This window comes from Patagioenas fasciata, chromosome 18, assembly GCF_037038585.1.
Source record: "Patagioenas fasciata isolate bPatFas1 chromosome 18, bPatFas1.hap1, whole genome shotgun sequence".
NCBI lineage: Eukaryota > Metazoa > Chordata > Aves > Columbiformes > Columbidae > Patagioenas > Patagioenas fasciata.
In genome coordinates, this window is record NC_092537.1 from 12488765 (window position 1) to 12510034 (window position 21270).

Here is a 21270-nt window from a genome sequence, read left to right on the forward strand (position 1 = left end):
TCTCTGAAATTGGATTATAAATAAGTTTTTCCATCTGCATTCAAGGCATTTCTATATTTATATACTCATACCTTTTTTTTTTTTTTAATGTTGTATGTATGATTTTTACAGTGTCACAAAATAAATAACAGCAGTTTTTAGAATGGAATTTTAATTTTGAGTCATTAGAGAAGGTCTGCTTGCAAACAAAGTACATTAAGATTGCTGATGCTATGTATCTTTTCTCCCATAGTGTTGTCTGCTGACGTGCTTTCAATAAAGTGCAGCCATGTCGTCAGACGCTGAGATGGCTGCCTTTGGGGAGGCGGCTCCTTACCTCCGAAAGTCAGAAAAGGAGAGAATCGAGGCCCAGAACAAGCCTTTTGATGCCAAGTCATCCGTCTTTGTGGTGCATCCCAAGGAATCCTTTGTGAAAGGGTCAATCCAGAGTAGGGAATCAGGGAAGGTCACTGTCAAGACTGAAGCTGGAGAGGTGGGTAAAATGTAAGGCTTGAGAACACAATTTAATTCCCACTCTGGGCTCTCAGCTGACACATATCAGTCTCTCTGTCTTGACAGACTCTGACCGTGAAGGAAGATCAAATCTTCTCCATGAACCCTCCCAAGTACGATAAAGTCGAGGACATGGCCATGATGACCCACCTCCACGAACCCGCTGTGCTGTACAACCTCAAAGAGCGTTATGCAGCCTGGATGATCTACGTAAGCACCAGCAGCAGTCTTCCTTTGGGGAGCTGGGAGAACTGCTCTGCCAGGCTCAGGGGAAGGCAACGTGCTGTGTCCTTTCCTCGCAGACCTACTCGGGTCTCTTCTGCGTCACCGTCAACCCCTACAAGTGGCTGCCGGTGTACAACCCGGAGGTGGTGTTGGCCTACAGAGGCAAGAAGCGCAGTGAGGCCCCTCCACACATCTTCTCCATCTCTGACAACGCCTATCAGTTCATGTTGACTGGTGAGTGGTTTGGTTTTCTTTAAAATTATTTAGCTGCGAACACTTGCAAAGTGAGAGAAAAAAAAACTTTGAACTGCAAAATAGCTCAACTAAATAGTCGTGGGAGGGTGGATGTTCTCTGATCGCTGTAAAAATTCTCTTTACTGGACACTATAATTGAGATCATGGTTCTAACAATCAATGTCAGAATTTACTGAGTAGGATATTTGGGAGCATATGGTTTATCACTGAATACACTGTCAGATTTTCCTTCACAGAAATTTGGATAAGCTTCAAATGTTCTCTTTTCTTCCTACTTGAGAGAATCATTCTTTGAATGATTTGCTTTGCAAGGCTGGAAGTAACTAGGGTGGAGTTCTGAAAATAAGATTTGATGTAAAGGGAAGGGAGATTCAATATAGAAGCCAATGCTTCCTCTGGTGGTTTTGTGAAAACCGAGGAAGCAGTCTGAGACATTAGAGTGAAACCTGCCTGTATAATTGATATTTCCTCCTCCACCTCAGAAAGCGTTCTTCTTTTTCATTCCTTAATATAGATGAAAGCAGTAAGAAAGAAATATAGTGAAAACTTTTGACATGATTAAACGAGAGGTGTATTTTTATTTGTTAATATAAATCTTATTTTCACCTTCCTTTCCAATTAGTATATTTAATAGTGTAGTATTCAGAGCAGTAAGAAGATTAATTGGAAGAGAATACTATGAAAATTGAATGATAATACACTGATGTTTGGTTATTGTGTCTTATGGTAGTATTTCTGTAAGTCATCTTATATTTACTCTTGCTGACGCCTCCACAAGATGTGCAGGAACTTGGTGAATGCAAACCCAGACTTTTCCACTGGGAGATAGTTACCTAATGGCTCAATCTCTTCAGACTGCATGCAGATTATTGGGAAACACCATCCTAGAGGCACAGAACAAATGTAAACCCTCTGGTAAAAAGCACTTTACCTGGAAGCCATTCCAGCTAGGTAGCCTATTAAGGTAGGTTATCAAACACATGCAGACTTTCTTCAAAATAGAACTCTGGCTATTTTCTCAGAAAACTCAAGAAGGTCTGTGAAATTAGCGGTTTGAGAACAACTTGCAGCATACATGAATGGTTATTTCTTTTTCAAATACATATGGAGTAGAAAGGTTTTAAATGAGTCTGTATAGTCTGTACTGACACAGCAAAACTTTAAAAAGACAACTTAGAAAATATAAGGTCATATCATAACAAATAAATGGTTAATTTCTGGAACTCCTCCTCATAGTGGGATTCATCAGAAAAACTTCAGACTAAAGTGTCCTTAAAAAAGCCCCAATATTAAAATAAACACTAGCAATTTACCAGGACAGAATTAAGCCAGGCATTTCATTGGAACGCTACCTATCATAAATGCTCACTGAAAATTGCCTGGAAAATGCCAATTGCTACATTAACTTTAAAAAAAGGTTGTGATGGAGTTTTCCGGAATGGCGTAACAGTATACTGGCTTTTTTGTATCAGGCAAATTGCCAGCAGTTTCTAAACAAAGCAATTACTAGGCATGTGAATATATGTGACTTATGAAAATTTTTAAAATATGCTTTTTTTTAAGGGGAAATCTTGCCTTCCAAAACTGCTGATTTTTTTTTTTTTAATAAAGATCAACGAAGATCTTCAGTACAGTTGATAAAACAGCTATTATTAGCATAACTTTTAAGGTTGTATTCACGACCAGCTATAAAATTGAGAAGGTTCAAAAACAAGGGTTTAAGAAAAAATGAAGACATGGTATTTTTTTTTTTTTTTTTTAAAGTTTTCATAGTGCAATGATTTTATGAATGAAGTCTCACTGGAATCTATTCTGGGACGTCTGCTGTTCAAAATATTTTATCTGATCTGGAAATCATGACAAGTTTTCTGATTTGACCTGCTGTAGATCAGTTTATCTTACAGATAGTTCAACTAATTGATAGTTCTACAAAAATACTCCTCAGTTGGAGTAATTTTCATGAAGACAATGAACAGCTTGAAATGAGGAGAATATCCAGAAAAGAAGTGCATAAACTACATCAGAAATCCACATGAGTGTTGACATGTCAGCTTCCCAGCTACAGCTCTGAACTTTAAAATGTTCAAAAGGAAGGAGGGTTGATGGCACATCTGCTAGTGCATATTCCAAAAGTCCCACGGATACCTTTAACCAGGCTGTTCATAATACATATTAATAATATATTTGTTTCTTCCTCCCACAGATCGCGAGAACCAGTCGATCCTGATCACGTACGTACACTCCCTGCTGGGTCCCCGCGGGGCTGCCCGGTGCCAGGGGATCTCCTGCCTGACCACACGCTCTCTGCTTCTCTCTTTGCTTTGACAGCGGAGAATCCGGCGCAGGGAAGACTGTGAACACAAAGCGTGTCATCCAGTACTTTGCAACAATTGCAGCCAGTGGGGAGAAGAAGAAGGAGGAGCCCGGCAAAATGCAGGTAAATGATTAGATACTGGCTTGAATCAAAGCTTTTCTCCAAATCTGACTTGATTTTTGGAAAGGATAACCAGCAATATCTATCATCCTGCAGGGAACGCTTGAGGATCAAATCATCAGCGCCAACCCACTGCTGGAGGCCTTTGGAAACGCCAAGACCGTGAGGAACGACAACTCCTCGCGATTTGTAAGTTGTTGCTTTGGACAAAATCTCTCCCTCTCATTCCAAGACAAGTGATGGCCCTGGCAGTATCCCACATAAAGGAGATGTCAGAAGAACCCATCCAGGCTGAAATGCTGCTGCTTCTCCTTAACAGGGCAAATTCATCAGAATCCACTTTGGAGCCACAGGCAAACTGGCTTCTGCAGACATTGAAACTTGTAAGAGTCTCTCCTGGCCTGGTCCCATTCCTCCCCAAATTCCCACCTCCATGTGCTTTCCTGTGCCTGACTCTTCTGCCTTCCTTGCCAGATCTGCTGGAGAAGTCCAGAGTCACTTTCCAGCTCCCGGCAGAAAGAAGCTACCACATCTTCTATCAGATCATGTCCAACAAGAAGCCGGAGCTCATTGGTAGGAAGGATCATTATGACTTTTTGAGGATGATCGCTGAGCAACAGTTCACCCTATTACCTGCTTGGCAAAACCTGTGTCTTGCCTCTTCCTGCTTTCAGACATGCTCCTCGTTACCACCAACCCTTTTGATTTCCACTATGTGAGTCAAGGTGAGGTCACTGTTCCCAGCATTGATGACCAGGAGGAACTGATGGCTACAGATGTAAGTACTAGAAAGAAATATTTGTACTCTGATTGTTAAGGATTTTAGGCAATGTTCTGACTTCATGGTTTTGACTGCAGAGTGCCATTGACATCCTGGGCTTCACTGCTGACGAAAAGACTGCCATCTACAAGCTGACAGGGGCCGTCATGCACTACGGGAATCTGAAGTTCAAGCAGAAACAACGAGAGGAGCAGGCAGAGCCTGATGGCACAGAAGGTACCAGCAGACTGAGCAATGGACTTGTTCAAAGAACTTCTCTGCTTGCAGAGATGATATGTTAACCTCCAAAGAGAGGCCTTTGTTGGCCCGAATTGCAATATAGAATGCTGAGGAAAAGCACCTTTGTTCACTGTCTGTCTAACTGCAGAGGTGCCTCCCTGCTTGCAGGAAATACCATAATTTTATCCAATGAACTCTCCCCAAATACACACAGCCTGAAAGGGGGAGCTTCAACACAGGATCTCTCTCTCTCCAAACACTTGCTCTCTGAGAAGGCCATAATGAGCTTCCTGATTGACATAGCTTCTCAGACCTTCTGTTTGAAAGCAGACTAATGCTTTTCTGTTTCTAGGATGTGAGTGGAAGAGCTGTCCACACTGACCAAATTCTAGACATTATCCAAAAATAAATGTTTCTCTCTCTTTGCCCCCCTCTCTAGTGGCTGACAAGGCTGCCTACCTGATGGGCCTGAACTCAGCTGAGTTGCTGAAAGCCCTGTGTTACCCCCGAGTCAAAGTTGGGAATGAATATGTGACCAAAGGTCAAACAGTATCACAGGTAAAATCTGAAGGCTGAAAATCCTTGGCTCAAACAAGCTTTTCACAGAGTCATAGAATGATTGGTTTTGGAAGGGACGTCTGTAGATCCCCCAGTCCAACCCCTGCTAACTCAGGGTCACAGAGCAGAACACACAGTGTCGGTCCAGGTGGGTTTGAATGTCTCAGAGAAGGAGACTCCACACCTGGTCTGGGCAGCCTGTACCTGTGCTCTGACACAACCAAAGGAAAGAAGTTTCTCCTCATACTCAGGTGTAACCTCCTGTGTTTCAGTCTGTTCCTGTTGCCCCTTATCCTATTGTTGGGCACCACTGAAAAGAGTCTGGTCCCATCATCTTGACACCCACCCTGGAGATATTTGTAGGCATTGATAGATGCCCTCTCAGTCATCTTTTCTCCAGGCTGAACAGGCAGAAATCCCTCAACCTGCTCTCCACACGGTTCCTAATGAGCCCCAGGATACCATTCGCTTACATGACCAGAGCCATGAAATATTGTCCACTAGGACTTTGAGGTCCTGATCTACATAGCCACTTTTCCAAGAGGTCTACTGGAGCATTCTTCTTTGACTCTGGGATGTAACTGCAGTCCTTTCTTTTCTGCTTTAGGTGAACAATGCAGTAGGTGCCCTGGCAAAAGCTGTCTTTGAGAAGATGTTCTTGTGGATGGTTATTCGCATCAACCAACAGCTGGATACCAAGCAACCCAGACAGTACTTCATTGGTGTCCTGGACATTGCTGGCTTTGAAATCTTTGATGTAAGGAACAAGGACTTGGCATCATGGTCAAGGGAGGGCCAGGGAGGAGTCATGAGGATTACAAAACACACTTCTTTTTAAGAAGATTCAGAATTTTATCCTCCTCATCTGCAGATTTCTAGAACCTCTCCCTCTTCTCTGTCAAAGGGCTTTACTAACAAACACCTTGATTCTAACATTGTCAACAGGTAGAAAAAAACTCTGCTTTTTCACAAATTGTTTTAAAGGTCTCCAAGCTTGTAAATGTCTTAGGCTTTGCAAACAAAGAGACAGCTCCAGGACTAAGGGTCAGAGAGACCTGGGCCAAAGGTGTGGATGCTCTTGGAAGAGTCAAGGGCAGTGCTGTGGGAAAGTTCACAGCATGTTTCCTGTGTTGTGACTGGAGTCATGATGTTAGGACTTCAGTGGTAGAGATGGTCAGAGATGGGACACCTACACAATGCTGCAGCTAAGGTTACTGATGGGTCTGCTTTTGAGTACCTCTGGAGTAGCACAGTGAAAAAGGAAACAGATGCTTTTAAAGTATGGTTAGGAGTGTTCTTTCAGGTGAGGAAGACCAACCAGCACTAGGAGAACACTAGCAAAACCCTGTGGTGTTTGCCACACCTTGACAACCTCTCCTTGCTTTGGGCAGTTCAACAGCTTTGAGCAGCTGTGCATCAACTTCACCAATGAGAAACTGCAACAGTTCTTCAACCACCACATGTTCGTGCTGGAGCAGGAAGAGTACAAGAAGGAGGGAATTGAATGGGAGTTCATTGACTTTGGGATGGACCTGGCTGCCTGCATTGAGCTCATTGAGAAGGTACCTTTTCCTTACAAGTGTGCAATGTATTTTGGAGTTTGGTGATGTTTCTGAGCCAGATTCAGCTCAGCAAGAACTCAGAATCAGGAAGTCAGTGCCAGTTAAACAAAACATTTTGCACTGAAATTAGTTTCAGTCTGGCAAAGAGGAATGAGGAAATGGAAACCTGTGTGATCAGTCCTTCATTGCCTGCTCTCCAAGCATGGAAAATATAGCCTGGACTTGCACCAACACACTTCTTTAAAACCAATTAGAGTCAGTCTCCTTTCCTTTTTCCTCTGAAGCTTCAAATCAGAAGACCACACACAAATTTGGCAAATAAATATCCTCCAATTCTACTCCCAATTCTAACCTGAATCTGACAGACATTCTTTAAGTTCCTTGGCAAGAGGCTGCAGGAAGGTAAGAGAAGGCAGATATAAGCTCCCTAAACGAGAACAACTCCTGAGAATCTTAGGGCCTTATGGAGGCTGAGATGCTTCCAGCAGCACACTGCTACCTTTGATGTTCATAGCACGTGCTTCCCATCATTAGCATCTTTCTCTACCACTTCTTGTGGCACTTTCCAGCCTATGGGCATCTTCTCCATCCTGGAAGAGGAGTGCATGTTCCCCAAGGCAACTGACACCTCTTTCAAGAACAAGCTCTATGACCAACATCTGGGCAAGTCCAACAACTTCCAGAAGCCCAAACCTGCCAAAGGCAAGGCTGAGGCTCACTTCTCCCTGGTGCACTACGCTGGCACGGTGGACTACAACATCACTGGCTGGCTGGAGAAGAACAAGGACCCTCTGAATGAAACTGTCATTGGGTTGTACCAGAAATCATCTCTGAAGACATTGGCCTTACTCTTTGCGAACTATGGTGGGGAAGCAGGTAAGCTCTGTAAAATCCATTTCCATGTGTTTGTATTGTACAAAGTGGAATCTCAAAGACAATGTTAGAGGCATCTGGTCATTTTCTTCACATTTGCAGAGGCTGGAGGTGGTGGCAAGAAGGGTGGCAAGAAGAAGGGTTCATCTTTCCAGACTGTCTCAGCGCTTTTCCGGGTAAGGGAAAAATTCACAACCTCATTATTAAAAATATCTACAAAATAAAAAAGGAATTGAGTAGAATTGCTGTGAGAAGACAGCTCTGTAAATCCCTGAGTAGACTCTCATTCATACTTATTGAAGAAAGTCTACACCAAAATATGCATGCATTTCTGATAAGTCAAGACAATGAATGATTCAGCTTTTATATGCATATCCTATCTAAGCGTGCACTGTTTACATGCTAGAATCTAAACTTCACCTCGTACTCTCACAGGAAAACTTAAACAAGCTGATGACAAATCTGCGCAGCACTCACCCCCATTTTGTACGATGCATCATCCCAAATGAAACAAAAACACCAGGTAAGCAGATTCAACAGGAGGAAAAAAAAGTCCCAGAAGCTCTTCTGGTGAGTCTCAAACAATGGAGAAGTCACTAACGGTGGTATTTGTTAGGTGCCATGGAACATGAGCTGGTGCTGCATCAGCTGCGGTGCAATGGCGTGCTGGAAGGAATCCGAATTTGCAGGAAAGGATTCCCCAGCAGAGTCCTGTATGCTGACTTCAAGCAAAGGTAAAAGTGCTTTCACTGTCCCTAGCACATCACATTACTGAGTCAGACAGACAGCCCTTGCTGCGGAGGCTGTGAGGCTCTGCCTCAGTGCAGGTTTCAGTAATGTGGATTTCCCCATGCTCTGCTTTCTCCCACAGATACAGAGTGCTTAATGCAAGTGCTATTCCAGAGGGTCAGTTCATGGACAGCAAGAAGGCTTCAGAGAAGCTTCTTGGGTCCATTGATGTGGACCACACCCAGTATAGATTTGGTCACACTAAGGTAGAAACAAGTCTTGTGTTCAAACACTGTGTACCTCTATTAGGCACTGCCTGGGACTGATGTGCTACAATGTTCCCTTTCTCAAGGTGTTCTTCAAAGCTGGGCTGATAGGTCTGCTGGAGGAGATGAGAGATGAGAAACTAGCAGAGATTATGACCATGATACAAGCCAGGTGCAGGGGCTTCCTGATGAGAGTGGAGTACCGGAAAATGGTGGAGAGGAGGTAGACAATTCTCACTCACATATCATGTTCTCATACTACTTGGCTAATTGAGTCTAAATTCACTGCCAGCACAGTATGCAATAGCCACGTGAATTTTACTGCAGGGACTCAATCTTCTGTATCCAGTACAATGTCCGTGCATTCATGAATGTGAAGCACTGGCCCTGGATGAAGTTGTTCTTCAAGATTAAACCCTTGCTGAAAAGTGCAGAATCTGAGAAGGAGATGGCCAACATGAAGGAAGAATTTGAGAAAACCAAGGAAGAGCTTGCAAAGTCTGAGGCAAAGAGGAAGGAGTTGGAGGAGAAAATGGTGGCCCTGCTGCAGGAGAAAAATGACCTGCAGCTCCAAGTGCAGGCGGTGAGTGTCACTGTTCATTTGTCCCTGGGAAAGCAATGTCACACAGCCAGAAGGCTTCTTACCCCAAGCAGGGACTCACAAGGCTAACATGCATCACCATACATTTGCCCATGGGAATGTAATGTGTTATAGCCAGAATGCTTGTTACCCTGAGCCGGGACTCAGAGGAGGCTGACTAAGGTGTAGTAGAAAAAGCTCTAAATCACACATTTTCACGCTACATAAGCAGGCACTGGCAGGGACATGGCGAGTCTCGTGGCAGCCCGACATGAGATCCTGCTGCCTGAGGAAAGAGCCAAGTAACACTGGGCAACAAGTAATCCAGAGCAGAGAGCTCTGAACTGAAGTATAACCAACTACTCAGGTTTCATTGCCGTGTATTTGTCTAACAGAGTGAAGGCAAAGCTCAGAAGGATACACTATTTACAGCTACATTGGGGAAGCCATGATTACTTTTAGAAACACGGATACATCCCATTAAAACTCAATTAGTAAAAGGCAGTTTCTTCACACCAAATGAAATTATCAACTAGTTAGCATTGTAAATGCTCGGCATGGGCTGGAAAGAAGGCACAGGTAGGAACACTGCTGGACTTACAGCAATTTTAATGCATGTAGAAAGGTGATAAATTTCTTTCTCATCTAAGTTACTCTCAAAGGATCGAAAAGTCTTCATTTCCCTAATATTATAAGGTTCTCAATGAGACAATTAAAAAGTTACTAAGTACTTTTCCTGTCAGGAAAAAGGACTCCAAGCCTTTTTTCCTGCTGACACTAGTAATTGAAGTGACCACTCTTGTCTTGTGTTGTGCTAGTGGGTGCATGAGATCTGTCTGTGAGACAATATGAAGAGACACAAAAAAATTGAGATCAATGTTGATAGCAGATAAACAGGTTTCCCAATAGACACGTGGCAAGATCCTCCAGTTTCTGGAGTGGAAGGCCACGGTCGGTCCAGTATTAACGCGTGCCTGCTCAGTGACAGAGCAGAGAAACTTCAAAACATTACAACCCATAAAATCTGTGTCTCTCCACCAGGAAGCAGATAGTTTGGCTGATGCTGAGGAAAGATGTGACCAGCTCATCAAAACCAAAATCCAGCTGGAAGCCAAAATTAAGGAGGTGACTGAAAGGGCTGAGGATGAGGAAGAAATTAATGCTGAGCTGACAGCCAAGAAGAGGAAACTGGAGGATGAATGCTCAGAGCTGAAGAAAGACATTGATGACCTTGAGTTAACGCTGGCCAAAGTGGAGAAGGAAAAGCATGCCACTGAAAACAAGGTACACACACAGGGAGTGAAATAAAGGATGAAGGGACAGATGCTTCCCATGTCAGCCTGGTATCCTCAAAACAAAGTGAGGTTTGGAGCATCAGAGTGATGAAGCTAGGCAGTCCAAATAAAAAACCAGGCTTCTGGCTATGGACTGCAAAGTGCAAAGGTCACTATACCAGCATTCAAGTCATCTACACAGACTTTCAGCACTTTCTTAAAATCAACAGGTAAAAAACCTGACAGAGGAGATGGCTGCTCTGGACGAGACCATTGCCAAGCTGACAAAAGAGAAGAAAGCCCTCCAAGAGGCCCACCAGCAGACACTGGATGACCTGCAAGTAGAAGAAGACAAAGTCAATACGCTGACCAAAGCCAAGACCAAGCTGGAGCAGCAAGTGGATGATGTGAGCATCCAGCACAAACAGGACAGGTATGGAGTTAGACCTGACCAGTCATGAGCTGAGGGTCTTGTTCTTTTTAGCTGGAAGGGTCCCTGGAACAAGAGAAGAAACTGCGCATGGACCTTGAGAGAGCTAAGAGGAAACTGGAAGGAGACCTGAAGCTGGCCCAAGACAGCATAATGGATTTGGAAAATGATAAGCAGCAGCTGGATGAGAAACTGAAGAAGTAAGTGTGGCTGTGGGGCATCTGAGTGCTGGGCTGGTCACACTTGTCTTTTTTCCCTGATCTCTAACATGGTTTGATTTGCCCACAGGAAAGACTTTGAAATCAGTCAGATCCAGAGCAAGATCGAGGATGAGCAAGCAATGGGCATGCAATTACAGAAGAAGATCAAGGAGCTTCAGGCAAGTCTCTGTTCCTTTCCCTCCCTCTCCCAGTCTCAGGTCAGGTAGGAGGAGGCTCAGGTGTGAAGGGTCCCTAATGTTCCACAGGCCCGTATTGAGGAACTGGAGGAGGAAATTGAGGCCGAGCGAACCTCTCGGGCAAAAGCCGAGAAGCATCGGGCTGACCTCTCCAGGGAGCTGGAGGAGATCAGCGAGCGCCTGGAAGAAGCAGGAGGAGCTACGGCAGCTCAGATTGAGATGAACAAGAAGCGTGAGGCAGAGTTTCAGAAGATGCGTCGCGACCTGGAAGAGGCCACGCTGCAGCACGAAGCCACGGCTGCCGCCCTGCGCAAGAAGCACGCGGACAGCACAGCTGAGCTTGGGGAGCAGATCGACAACCTGCAGCGAGTGAAGCAGAAGCTGGAGAAGGAGAAGAGCGAGCTGAAGATGGAGATTGATGACTTGGCCAGTAACATGGAGTCTGTCTCCAAAGCCAAGGTATGGAAGTGGACCAGAGAATGCCCACCGGGCCAAGGTGTGGCCCATAGACTGCATCTATCAGCCACGTTCTCATTAAAAAGATCCCTGCTGTTAGAATAATGAGAGTGCAGGTGTTGATCTCCTTTTTTCCCTTGTGTATTCTACCTAGGCAAATCTGGAGAAGATGTGCCGCACTCTGGAAGACCAGCTGAGTGAGATTAAAACAAAGGAGGAGCAGAATCAGCGCATGATCAATGACCTCAATACTCAAAGAGCTCGTCTGCAGACAGAAACAGGTGAGATATCTGCATTCCTGAGGTAGAATGGAACAACCTGCACTTAATGAGGATACCATAGGGTACAGGGTGACAAATGGTCAAACCTTTCCTGGCCACTCCTGATCAAATGGGATTGCAGGCAGAAATTGTCTTAGTATTACCAGTCTAGTTACCTTTCTTCAATTTCCCCTTCCCAGGTGAATTTTCACGCCAGGTGGAGGAAAAGGATGCTCTGATTTCTCAGCTGTCCAGGGGCAAGCAAGGCTTTACCCAACAGATTGAGGAACTCAAGAGACATCTAGAAGAAGAAATAAAGGTCTGGAAGCATCCTGCTGTACACAGCCTACCTCTCCCCTGAAAGTATCTGGAGAATCCTGTCTGATCCAGGCTGGTTCAATATACTTTACCCAAACACATGTAGTACTGAAGTAATGAACATACACCAATGCATAGCCTACAGAGGAGAGGAAGTGTCATGAGTTTGATGATGGAAGGAGTCATTAAAAAGGCTTTCATGATAATCTGTCGATGCTCTCTAAACCAGATACAGATACATATGTAGAAACACTAGACATCTGTTCCCAGAGTCTGTGTCACTAAGACATCTGATCCACCAGAACACATGGATGATGGCTCCAGTAGCTTCCACCTTTGCATTTGCCTAATTTGAGTTTCATTTGTAATTCCTTGACAGTGTCACTGTCAAGTGTCATCTCAAGACAAGTATCCAGGTTACCAATCCAAATGTTCCCACAGGCCAAGAACGCCCTGGCCCACGCCCTGCAGTCTGCTCGCCACGACTGTGACTTGCTCCGGGAACAATATGAGGAGGAGCAGGAAGCCAAGGGGGAGCTGCAGCGCGCGCTGTCCAAGGCCAACAGCGAAGTGGCCCAGTGGAGAACCAAATACGAGACTGACGCTATTCAGCGCACGGAGGAGCTGGAGGAGGCCAAGTACGTGGGAAGTGGGCTGTTGAATGGCTGGAGAGGACTGAGGCTCTCAAGGGAAATTGGAGTCTCTAAGTTTGGGTTAGATTAGTGGTAGGACCAAGGCAAGAATAGATCATCTTTTTTGTGTAAGAGGAGAGAGGGAGGGAGAGGAAAAGCATGCTGTGGAAAAAGGGAAGATTGGAAACACAAATGGAACCCTTGAGGTAGAACAACTAGGACAGGCCGGATGCTCAGAAGGTGTCAGGACACAGATGTGGTAGACCCTTAAGCTCTAACCTGGAGCTGTGCTGATCTCCTGCCAGGAAGAAGCTGGCACAGCGCCTGCAAGATGCAGAGGAACATGTTGAGGCTGTGAATGCCAAATGTGCCTCCCTGGAAAAGACAAAGCAGAGGCTGCAGAATGAAGTGGAGGACCTCATGATTGATGTGGAGCGATCAAATGCTGCCTGTGCAGCTCTGGATAAGAAGCAGAAGAACTTTGACAAGGTCTTTTGGGCTCCAGACCTGGGGCTCCTGGGCAGAGCATCCCCTCCTGATGGCCACATCCAAACTCACACCTGGTTTCTCTTCAGATCCTGGCAGAATGGAAGCAGAAGTATGAGGAGACACAGGCTGAGCTGGAAGCCTCCCAGAAGGAGTCTCGCTCTCTCAGCACAGAGCTCTTTAAGATGAAGAATGCCTACGAGGAGTCCTTGGACCACCTGGAAACACTGAAGCGGGAGAACAAGAACTTGCAGCGTAAGTGCCTGGCCCTCTGCTCCTGGCAGGGCTTTCTCCCTGTCCAGCACTACGCACCGCTCCACATGGGTCTGTGCCTGCAGGTGGGCAGGGATGTCTGTCACCTTGGTGTGACAGGGCCCTTCCCGTTGTGCTCTGTGCCTGACCATGCCATTGGTGTTTGTTCCCACAGAGGAGATTTCTGACCTCACGGAGCAGATTGCAGAGGGAGGAAAGGCGATTCATGAGCTGGAGAAAGTCAAGAAGCAGGTTGAGCAGGAGAAATCTGAACTCCAAGCCTCCCTGGAGGAAGCTGAGGTACATAGGATGCTGAGAAATGGTGTCCTGATGCAAAGTATGGAAGTAGTTATCTGCAGAGCTCAAGTACTGCTTAAGTGATGACTTAGGAAGCAAGCAATGGTTTAAGTCACTGGTCCCACTGACATTTTCCAGGCCTCCCTGGAACATGAAGAGGGGAAGATCCTGCGCCTCCAGCTTGAGCTCAACCAGGTGAAGTCGGAGATTGACAGGAAGATAGCAGAGAAAGATGAGGAGATCGACCAGCTGAAGAGAAACCACCTCAGAATTGTGGAGAACATGCAGAGCACCTTGGATGCTGAGATCAGGAGCAGGAATGAAGCCCTGCGGCTGAAGAAGAAGATGGAGGGAGACCTGAATGAAATGGAGATCCAGCTGAGCCATGCCAACCGCGTGGCTGCAGAGGCACAGAAGAACCTGAGAAACACACAGGGAGTGCTCAAGGTCCGTTCAGCAAAGCTACTGAAAGAGAGGAGACACCCCTGAATATTTTGTCACCCAAGTACACACTGGTAATTTCTCTTGTCTCTTTCTCAGGATACCCAGATACACTTGGATGATGCTCTGAGGACACAGGAGGACCTGAAGGAGCAGGTGGCCATGGTGGAGCGCAGGGCAAACCTGTTGCAGGCTGAAATTGAGGAGCTACGGGCAGCTCTGGAGCAGACGGAGCGTTCGAGGAAACTGGCTGAGCAGGAGCTTCTGGATGCCACCGAACGTGTGCAGCTCCTCCATACCCAGGTCAGGCACTGGACTGGAAATGAATTCCATCAAAAAGGGATAACAAAGAGTGAGATTGCTATGCACCTTGTAAGTGATTACTATGTAAACGCTTGACAAGACATGCAACGTTATGGCCAGTCTAGGCAGCCACCCATGTCTGCTTGGCTGCTGTGGCTCTAAAGAGGACTCTTGCATTAAAGACTTTCATAACCCCTACTCACACTTTTATTTCTTCATGTGGAGGCATTAGGTCTAACAGCACAAATCATGTCTTCTCTTTACACAGAACACCAGCTTAATCAACACGAAGAAGAAGCTGGAAACAGACATTACCCAAATTCAGAGTGAAATGGAGGATACGATCCAGGAAGCCCGCAATGCTGAAGAGAAGGCCAAGAAGGCCATCACAGATGTGAGTCAGGGGCTCCTTTCATTGATGATGCTGAATATAATTCTCCTTCAAACTGTGTCCAACCCCCAAATGGACTTGACCATTTGCTCTCCTCAGGCAGCCATGATGGCAGAAGAGCTGAAGAAGGAGCAGGACACCAGCGCCCACCTGGAGAGGATGAAGAAGAACCTGGACCAGACGGTGAAGGACCTGCAGCACCGTCTGGACGAGGCTGAGCAGTTGGCCCTGAAGGGAGGCAAGAAGCAAATCCAGAAGCTGGAGGCCAGAGTGCGTAGGGCTGCTCTTTGTACATGAGTGAACATGTCACATAAGCAGCCATCAGGGAAGCTCCAAAGATGGGCTTGTCCTTGCAGGTGCGGGAGCTGGAAGGGGAGGTTGATGCTGAGCAGAAGCGCAGCGCTGAAGCCGTGAAGGGTGTGCGCAAGTACGAGAGGAGGGTGAAGGAGCTGACCTACCAGGTAAGGCAGGAGGTCTCCTTGTACTGACAGAGTCTACTCACTGCAAGTCAAATTTTGCACATGCTCTCCCCAAGGGGAATTGTTAACCTCATGTGGTGGGAAGGAAATCATCCATTCTCTCTCATTTTTGTCATCTGCCTTAGTCTGAGGAAGACCGTAAGAATATTCTCAGGCTCCAGGATCTGGTGGACAAACTGCAAATGAAGGTGAAATCCTACAAGAGACAAGCTGAGGAGGCTGTAAGTATTGCTTAGAGAATGGGTAAGAGCCACCTTCCATCAGGACAGCTCTCTCACTGAGATGAGTATGAACAAAAGGAAAGAAGCATGAGAGAAATGATCCAGATGCAATAGTTTTGGTCACACCATTTCACTATGGTGTCAAGGGGCTTGCTGAGTTCTGGGCACCCTGTGATCATGGATGAAGTGGGGAAGTTCTGCATCCTGTTTTATACAGGAGGTCAGACTAAACAAACACAGGGGCTGCATCCACTGACTGCGAAATTCACCATCTTTGTTCTCAAACAACAACAGAATGCTTCAGGTTGTCAACCTAATAAAACACACTGATAGTTGGGCAGCAAATAGTGGCAGAATAAAGACCCAAATGACACACCCAAGTGATGAATTGGCTCCTCAGCAGTGACAAAGTACTGGTGAAGCTTGTCCTAGTGGAGTCTTGAAAAAGGAAGGAGGAGGAGGTCTGTGTGAGTCTTACATGCAAGCAGCAGTGGGTGTGGAATGGAGCTCTGGGCCTTCCCCTTGAGAATTCCCACCACCACACGGGACTGAGCTGCAGAAGGAGTGAAAGCCCTGCCCTGGGCTCATCACTACCAACTCTCTCTCTCCGCACAGGAGGAACTGTCCAATGTCAACCTCTCCAAGTTCCGCAAGATCCAGCACGAGCTGGAGGAAGCCGAGGAGCGGGCTGACATTGCAGAGTCGCAGGTCAACAAGCTCCGAGTGAAGAGCCGGGAGTTTCATGGCAAGAAGATAGAAGAGGAAGAGTAAGGATGTGATGAGGCAACCAAGTGACCTGAGGGATTTGCAAAATGTGAACCTCTTAGTCACTTTCTTCTGTAATTAGTCATTGTAATCCCATCAATGTCTAGAAAATAAAGACTGTAGATTCCTTTGCATAGGCACCATGAGCACCATTTTAATTTGTTTTTGTTTTACTGGTTAGGTCTGTGTCATCATGAGCTTTTGGGCATGGCTTTGTTTACTACCTTTGTATGCCAATGTCATACTCCTGCTATTTGTCACCTAATTCGTACCAAGTCCCTTTGAAGTAATACTGGAGAAGAGTAGTGACATATCTGTGACAATGCCTTCAATACATGTAGAGTAGATCAGTTGTCCACAAAAGCTGAGTCTCTGGCACACTGTCTTCTGAAGCACAACCCTGCCTGGCAGAATCTTTCTTCCCTGATGAGAAAACCCAACTGTTCAATGCTGTTCAGCATCTCAATCAGGAACCTTCCCACCAGCCTGTGGCAAGAGAGGTCAGAGTGGACAGTGACCAGAGGAGAGGTAGTTGCAGTAGCCCATCAGTGGAAGGCAAACACAGTGGTGGTCATTAGCAGCTGGCTTTTCCAGTCTAGCCTACTGGATTTCCATTCAATGTGCAGAAAAAGCAACAAGGAACCTGGGTAGACTAATTGCAGCTTGAATCTGGGCCTGAGCAGACCTCCACATGAACTGACAGTGACGACTTGAGAGGTGGGGTAAAAAGCCATCAGATTCAGTCTCAATCATTGCCTGTGGGGGCAGTGCTTGAGCTCCCTGTCACCGCCATGGCTTCTGAATTCCCATTTAGCACCAGACCAACCCCCCATGCACAATTTTTCCCAACAAAATAGTGTTATTCCAGGCAGTCAGGACAAGGATTGGTGCCTAAGAAATGCAGAAGGCTTTCACAACACAGAGTAAGGAGTGTCATTAAATAGCATGAAGAAGTCAGTACAGTTAAAACCACAAATTATATGCATGGGGAAATATAATACAGTGTCACATATAAAAAGATGGCCTTTGAGTTGGCAGTTCCATGATAGGAGCAAGGTCTTTCAGATGTGCTGCATGTGTGAAAATATCCACTCATTTCTCAGCATTTGTAACGAAAGAGAAAATAAAAACAGACAAACCGAATGTGCAAGGAATTATGAATCCAAAGGTAAGAAAGTTGATCTGATGCATGGGTGGCTTTCCTTAGCAGGACCAACTAAACAAACCCAGAGACTTAAGATAAGAGACATAGCAGGAGTATAAAATCAGCCCAAGGTGAAGAGGCTTGAGCACCCTGACACTGGCTGCTGGGTATCCTGTGGCACATCACCATCGTTGCTTCATTTCCAACCCATTTCCTTTTCTATTCTTCTGCAAAAGAATGTTCCCCTCCTCATGCCCCCTGTAGCCAGAGCCCTACAGTGGCTTTGATGGGTGATGGAAAGAGCTTTTGGAAGACCACCTTCTCAGCCAGCACCCACTACCCAGCAGCAGTTGTTTCCAGAGACTTTAGCTGAGAACATAATAGGCATCTGAGTAGCTGTACAACTCGAGCACACATTCAAGTGCAGCCCAGCCTGAAATGATAGGTCTGTTCTACCAGCCACTCTGCTTACCTTTCCAGTTAGACAGTCTGGTCCTTCTCCACTCAGATGCTCATTCTTTTTCAGGCTGCAGGAAGCCAGGTAAGGAGATCATCACTGGAAAGAGAAGAGACAGTTAATAGAAAATGCTGTGAATCAAACTCCCTAAAGGAAAAATGCATTACATTCCCTTTCCCCTGCTGGGAGGTCAGGGAAGACCTGCAGAAATTGGTCCCTGAGTGCAGAAGCAGCATGAGGACATGGCGAAAGGCCATGGCAGTCTCTTCATAGCTATGCGGTGATAGGATATATATTAAATAGATAACCCACAAACACATGGAGTAGACATTGTATGGTAGGTTTGGAGAAATACTCCTCATATTTAGTTCCATATGACTCAATGCCAATCAGCAGGAGGGAATAAGGGAGCAAGAAAGGGATGAAGAGAGGGAGGGTAGGAGGGAGGGACGGAGGGCGGAAGGAGGGACGGAGGGCAGAAGGAGGGAAGGAGGGAAGGAGGGAGGGAAGGAAGGAGGGAAGGAAGGAGGGAAGGAAGGAGGGAAGGAAGGAGGGAAGGAAGGAAGGAGGGAAGGAAGGAAGGAAGGAAGGAAGGAAGGAAGGAAGGAAGGAAGGAAGGAAGGAAGGAGCGAGCTGTGGATGCTTTGGTGACACACTGACATCCCTCCTCTGCTGTAGCTCCCACCTCAGCAAGCAATTCTGCCCTGCTACACATTAGCCTGAAGTTACGTCTTCCATGTCACACGATCCACCAGTGATTCACAGAGTGCACTGATCCCCACAGGCACGCTCTGCTAATCCAGAGAGCATGGCTGATAATAACACCAGCATGCTGCAAATCCCAAAGGGATGGCTTTTTCTATGTCAACTTTGCTTGCTTTCAGTAACCTTCCTGGCTGTTACTGGAATGGCAGCAATCACCTTTCAAGGTATGTTTTACTCCACCACATAAAAAAAACCCCACGCATCCGTAACTTTATGTTAGCTTCCATTGTGTGTGCCTGGGGACTAAGTTATTGATGCAGAGCTATTAACAGATAGTGGCCGACTTCCCTGCTGAGCACAAGAGTTTCAAATAGAGCTCCATTGCCACTATAGTTTCTTCTTCACGAAGTAGCCAGTGAATACATTAATGCTGCTAGTATTCGACCAGAGAAATGTACTGTCAAGGGACGGCCTCCTCCAACACTTTCTAACTAATTCAGTGGTCTTCTACAATGGAGTAACTGCATCAGTGTACAAGGGAAGAGCTACTGATGACATCTACCTGGACTTCTGTAAGGCCTTTGGTACATTGCACTACAAGATTCTTGCCACTTATGGTTTTGACGGATGGGCTATTAGACAGAAAAGGGATTGGCTGGATGGTCATATCCAAAGTGCTCCAGACAAAGGTTCGATGTCCAAATGGAAATCAGTGGTGTCCCTCAAGGATTTTTTTTTTAATCAATCAGGTTTGATATCTTTATTAACAACATGCACAGTAGGCTGTGCACACTCAGCAAGTTTGCAGATGACACCAAGTTGAGTGATACCGTTGATACAGTAGTGCAATGGATGCCATCCAGAGGGAACTTGATGGACTTGAAGAGTGGGTCCATATGAACCTGATGAAGTTCTAGAAGGCCAAGTGCAAGGTCCTGTACCTGGGTCAGGCAAATCCCACCATCAGTATATACCAAGGGAATGACTGGATTGAGAGCAGCCCTGCAGAGAGAGGTGATTCACCCTTTCTGCTCTATTCTCATAAGACTCCTACCTGAACTACTGTGGCCAGCTCCAGGGCTCCCAGTACAAGAAAGACAGGGACCTGCCAGAGCCAGTACAGGACATTCACAAAAATCATCTGAGGACTGAAACACCTGTCCTAGGAAGAAAGACTGAGAGAACTGGGCCTGTCCAATCTGGAGATGAGAAGGCTTTGAGGAGACCACATCGTGGGCTTCCAATATATAAAGGATGCTTCTAAGAAAGGTGGAGAAAGACTTTCCCAAGGCCTGTGGCAAGAGGACAAGAGACAAAGGTTTCCAACTGAAGAGGGTGGATTCTGCTTGGATGTAAGGGAGACATTTTTTAAGATGAGACTGGTGAGGCACAGGAACAGACTGGCCCCAGAATTTGGAAATGTCCCGTCATTGGAAGCGTTCAAGTTCAGGTTGGTTGGGACTTGAAGCAAGCTGATCTAGTCAAAGATAGCCCTGCCCACAGCACGGGTATTGCACTAGGTGATCTTTTTAAGGTGCCTTCCAACCATAACCATTCTATGATTCTGTCCTCTAACTTCTGCCTGTCCATGGGAGTCAGAGATTGCCCAGAGAGGCAGGACTTCAGATGCCCCCCTGCGCTCACCTTTTCCCACTGGTTGCTTCTGGGCCTCTCCTTCCATCAGCCTCCCCATGCCCTTGTGTACGGAGCCCAGGGGGGAGCTCTGGGTTTGTACTCCAGAAAAGTGGGTGCTGCAGTGCCAGAGCCCTCCTTGGAACAAGCTCTTCATGCACAGGCCCGTGCTTTGGCACTGGATATTACCTTGGATCACAGGCATAATTTTCCTGACCTTGCTCCTGCACTATTCACCGAGCTTTATTCACTGAGCTCTTTTAATAACCAAGTGCCGATGACCAGGAGAAGGGCGTGTTTAGATCTGACAGTGTTTAAAGCAGCTCAAGTGACAGTGCCCTTTTCCTAGAACTAGATCAGTCACTCCCCAGGACTACCAGAAAATTTCCTCTTTCTCAGGGCTCCAGCACTGCACAGGACTGCTCTGCCACCTCTAATGCTTTGGTACAAGCAGGACTGTGTTAATAGCTCTTCTTGCTGGAACTGTGTGGATGTCTAAGTGTGCAAGCTAATTGTGATGGGAGTGCTGAACTAGTATGTATCAGGGTGCTGAGGCTCTCGAATGGTACACTGTCTGTGTAGAGTTGTATTTGGGTGGAAGGATTGTTGTTTTTTTTTTTTTTTAGCTCCAAGTAGTGAAGGATACAGGGACCTCCCCTGCTACCTGACATGGGCAAGTACATTGCTCAAGATACATCGACAATGGATACAGGCATATTTGAGACATAGACTTTGGCTCTTTAAGGCATGTTAACACTTCTTGTTTGTGTGAGGGAAAACAGGAAGTATCGTTGGTTTTTTTTTATTGTGTATGTATTTATTTGAGGTTGAAAGTGTTTCGTCGTCTAGGTTACTTTTTCATGTTTGTCTCTCTTAACCCTTAGAGTGTCTTTAATAAAGGTTGAGCAACAGAAATAACTTTGAGTATGATTGATGCCCCTATTAATAAAAGTGCT

The 21270-nt window shown here is 46.0% G+C and overlaps 1 protein-coding gene and 1 long non-coding RNA gene across 16 annotated transcripts in view; one reads left to right on the forward strand and one right to left on the reverse strand.

Moving 5' to 3' along the window:
- LOC136109524 (uncharacterized) overlaps window positions 1–21270 on the reverse strand; it is a 190910-nt gene that overhangs the window by 141340 nt on the left and 28300 nt on the right. For all 15 annotated transcript variants that reach the window (XR_011741760.1, XR_011741761.1, XR_011741755.1 and 12 more), the window contains one exon: window positions 17993–18076. This is a non-coding gene — a long non-coding RNA (uncharacterized lncRNA). The remainder of the gene's footprint in view (window positions 1–17992; window positions 18077–21270) is intronic.
- On the forward strand, window positions 236–16668 carry LOC136109520 (myosin heavy chain, skeletal muscle, adult). The gene is made up of 38 exons (XM_065852251.2): window positions 236–472; window positions 559–702; window positions 795–951; window positions 3176–3203; window positions 3301–3409; window positions 3503–3595; window positions 3726–3789; window positions 3881–3979; window positions 4081–4184; window positions 4265–4403; window positions 4846–4964; window positions 5572–5721; window positions 6356–6526; window positions 7096–7402; window positions 7502–7575; window positions 7835–7922; window positions 8016–8133; window positions 8271–8394; window positions 8481–8617; window positions 8722–8977; window positions 10016–10258; window positions 10479–10655; window positions 10733–10878; window positions 10967–11057; window positions 11145–11534; window positions 11686–11812; window positions 11992–12110; window positions 12551–12747; window positions 13047–13230; window positions 13317–13482; window positions 13655–13779; window positions 13915–14223; window positions 14317–14520; window positions 14789–14914; window positions 15011–15181; window positions 15268–15372; window positions 15516–15611; window positions 16227–16668. Exons 1-38 carry the CDS (start codon window positions 269–271, stop codon window positions 16380–16382), a joined length of 5817 nt encoding a protein of 1938 aa, XP_065708323.1. The 5' UTR covers window positions 236–268; the 3' UTR covers window positions 16383–16668.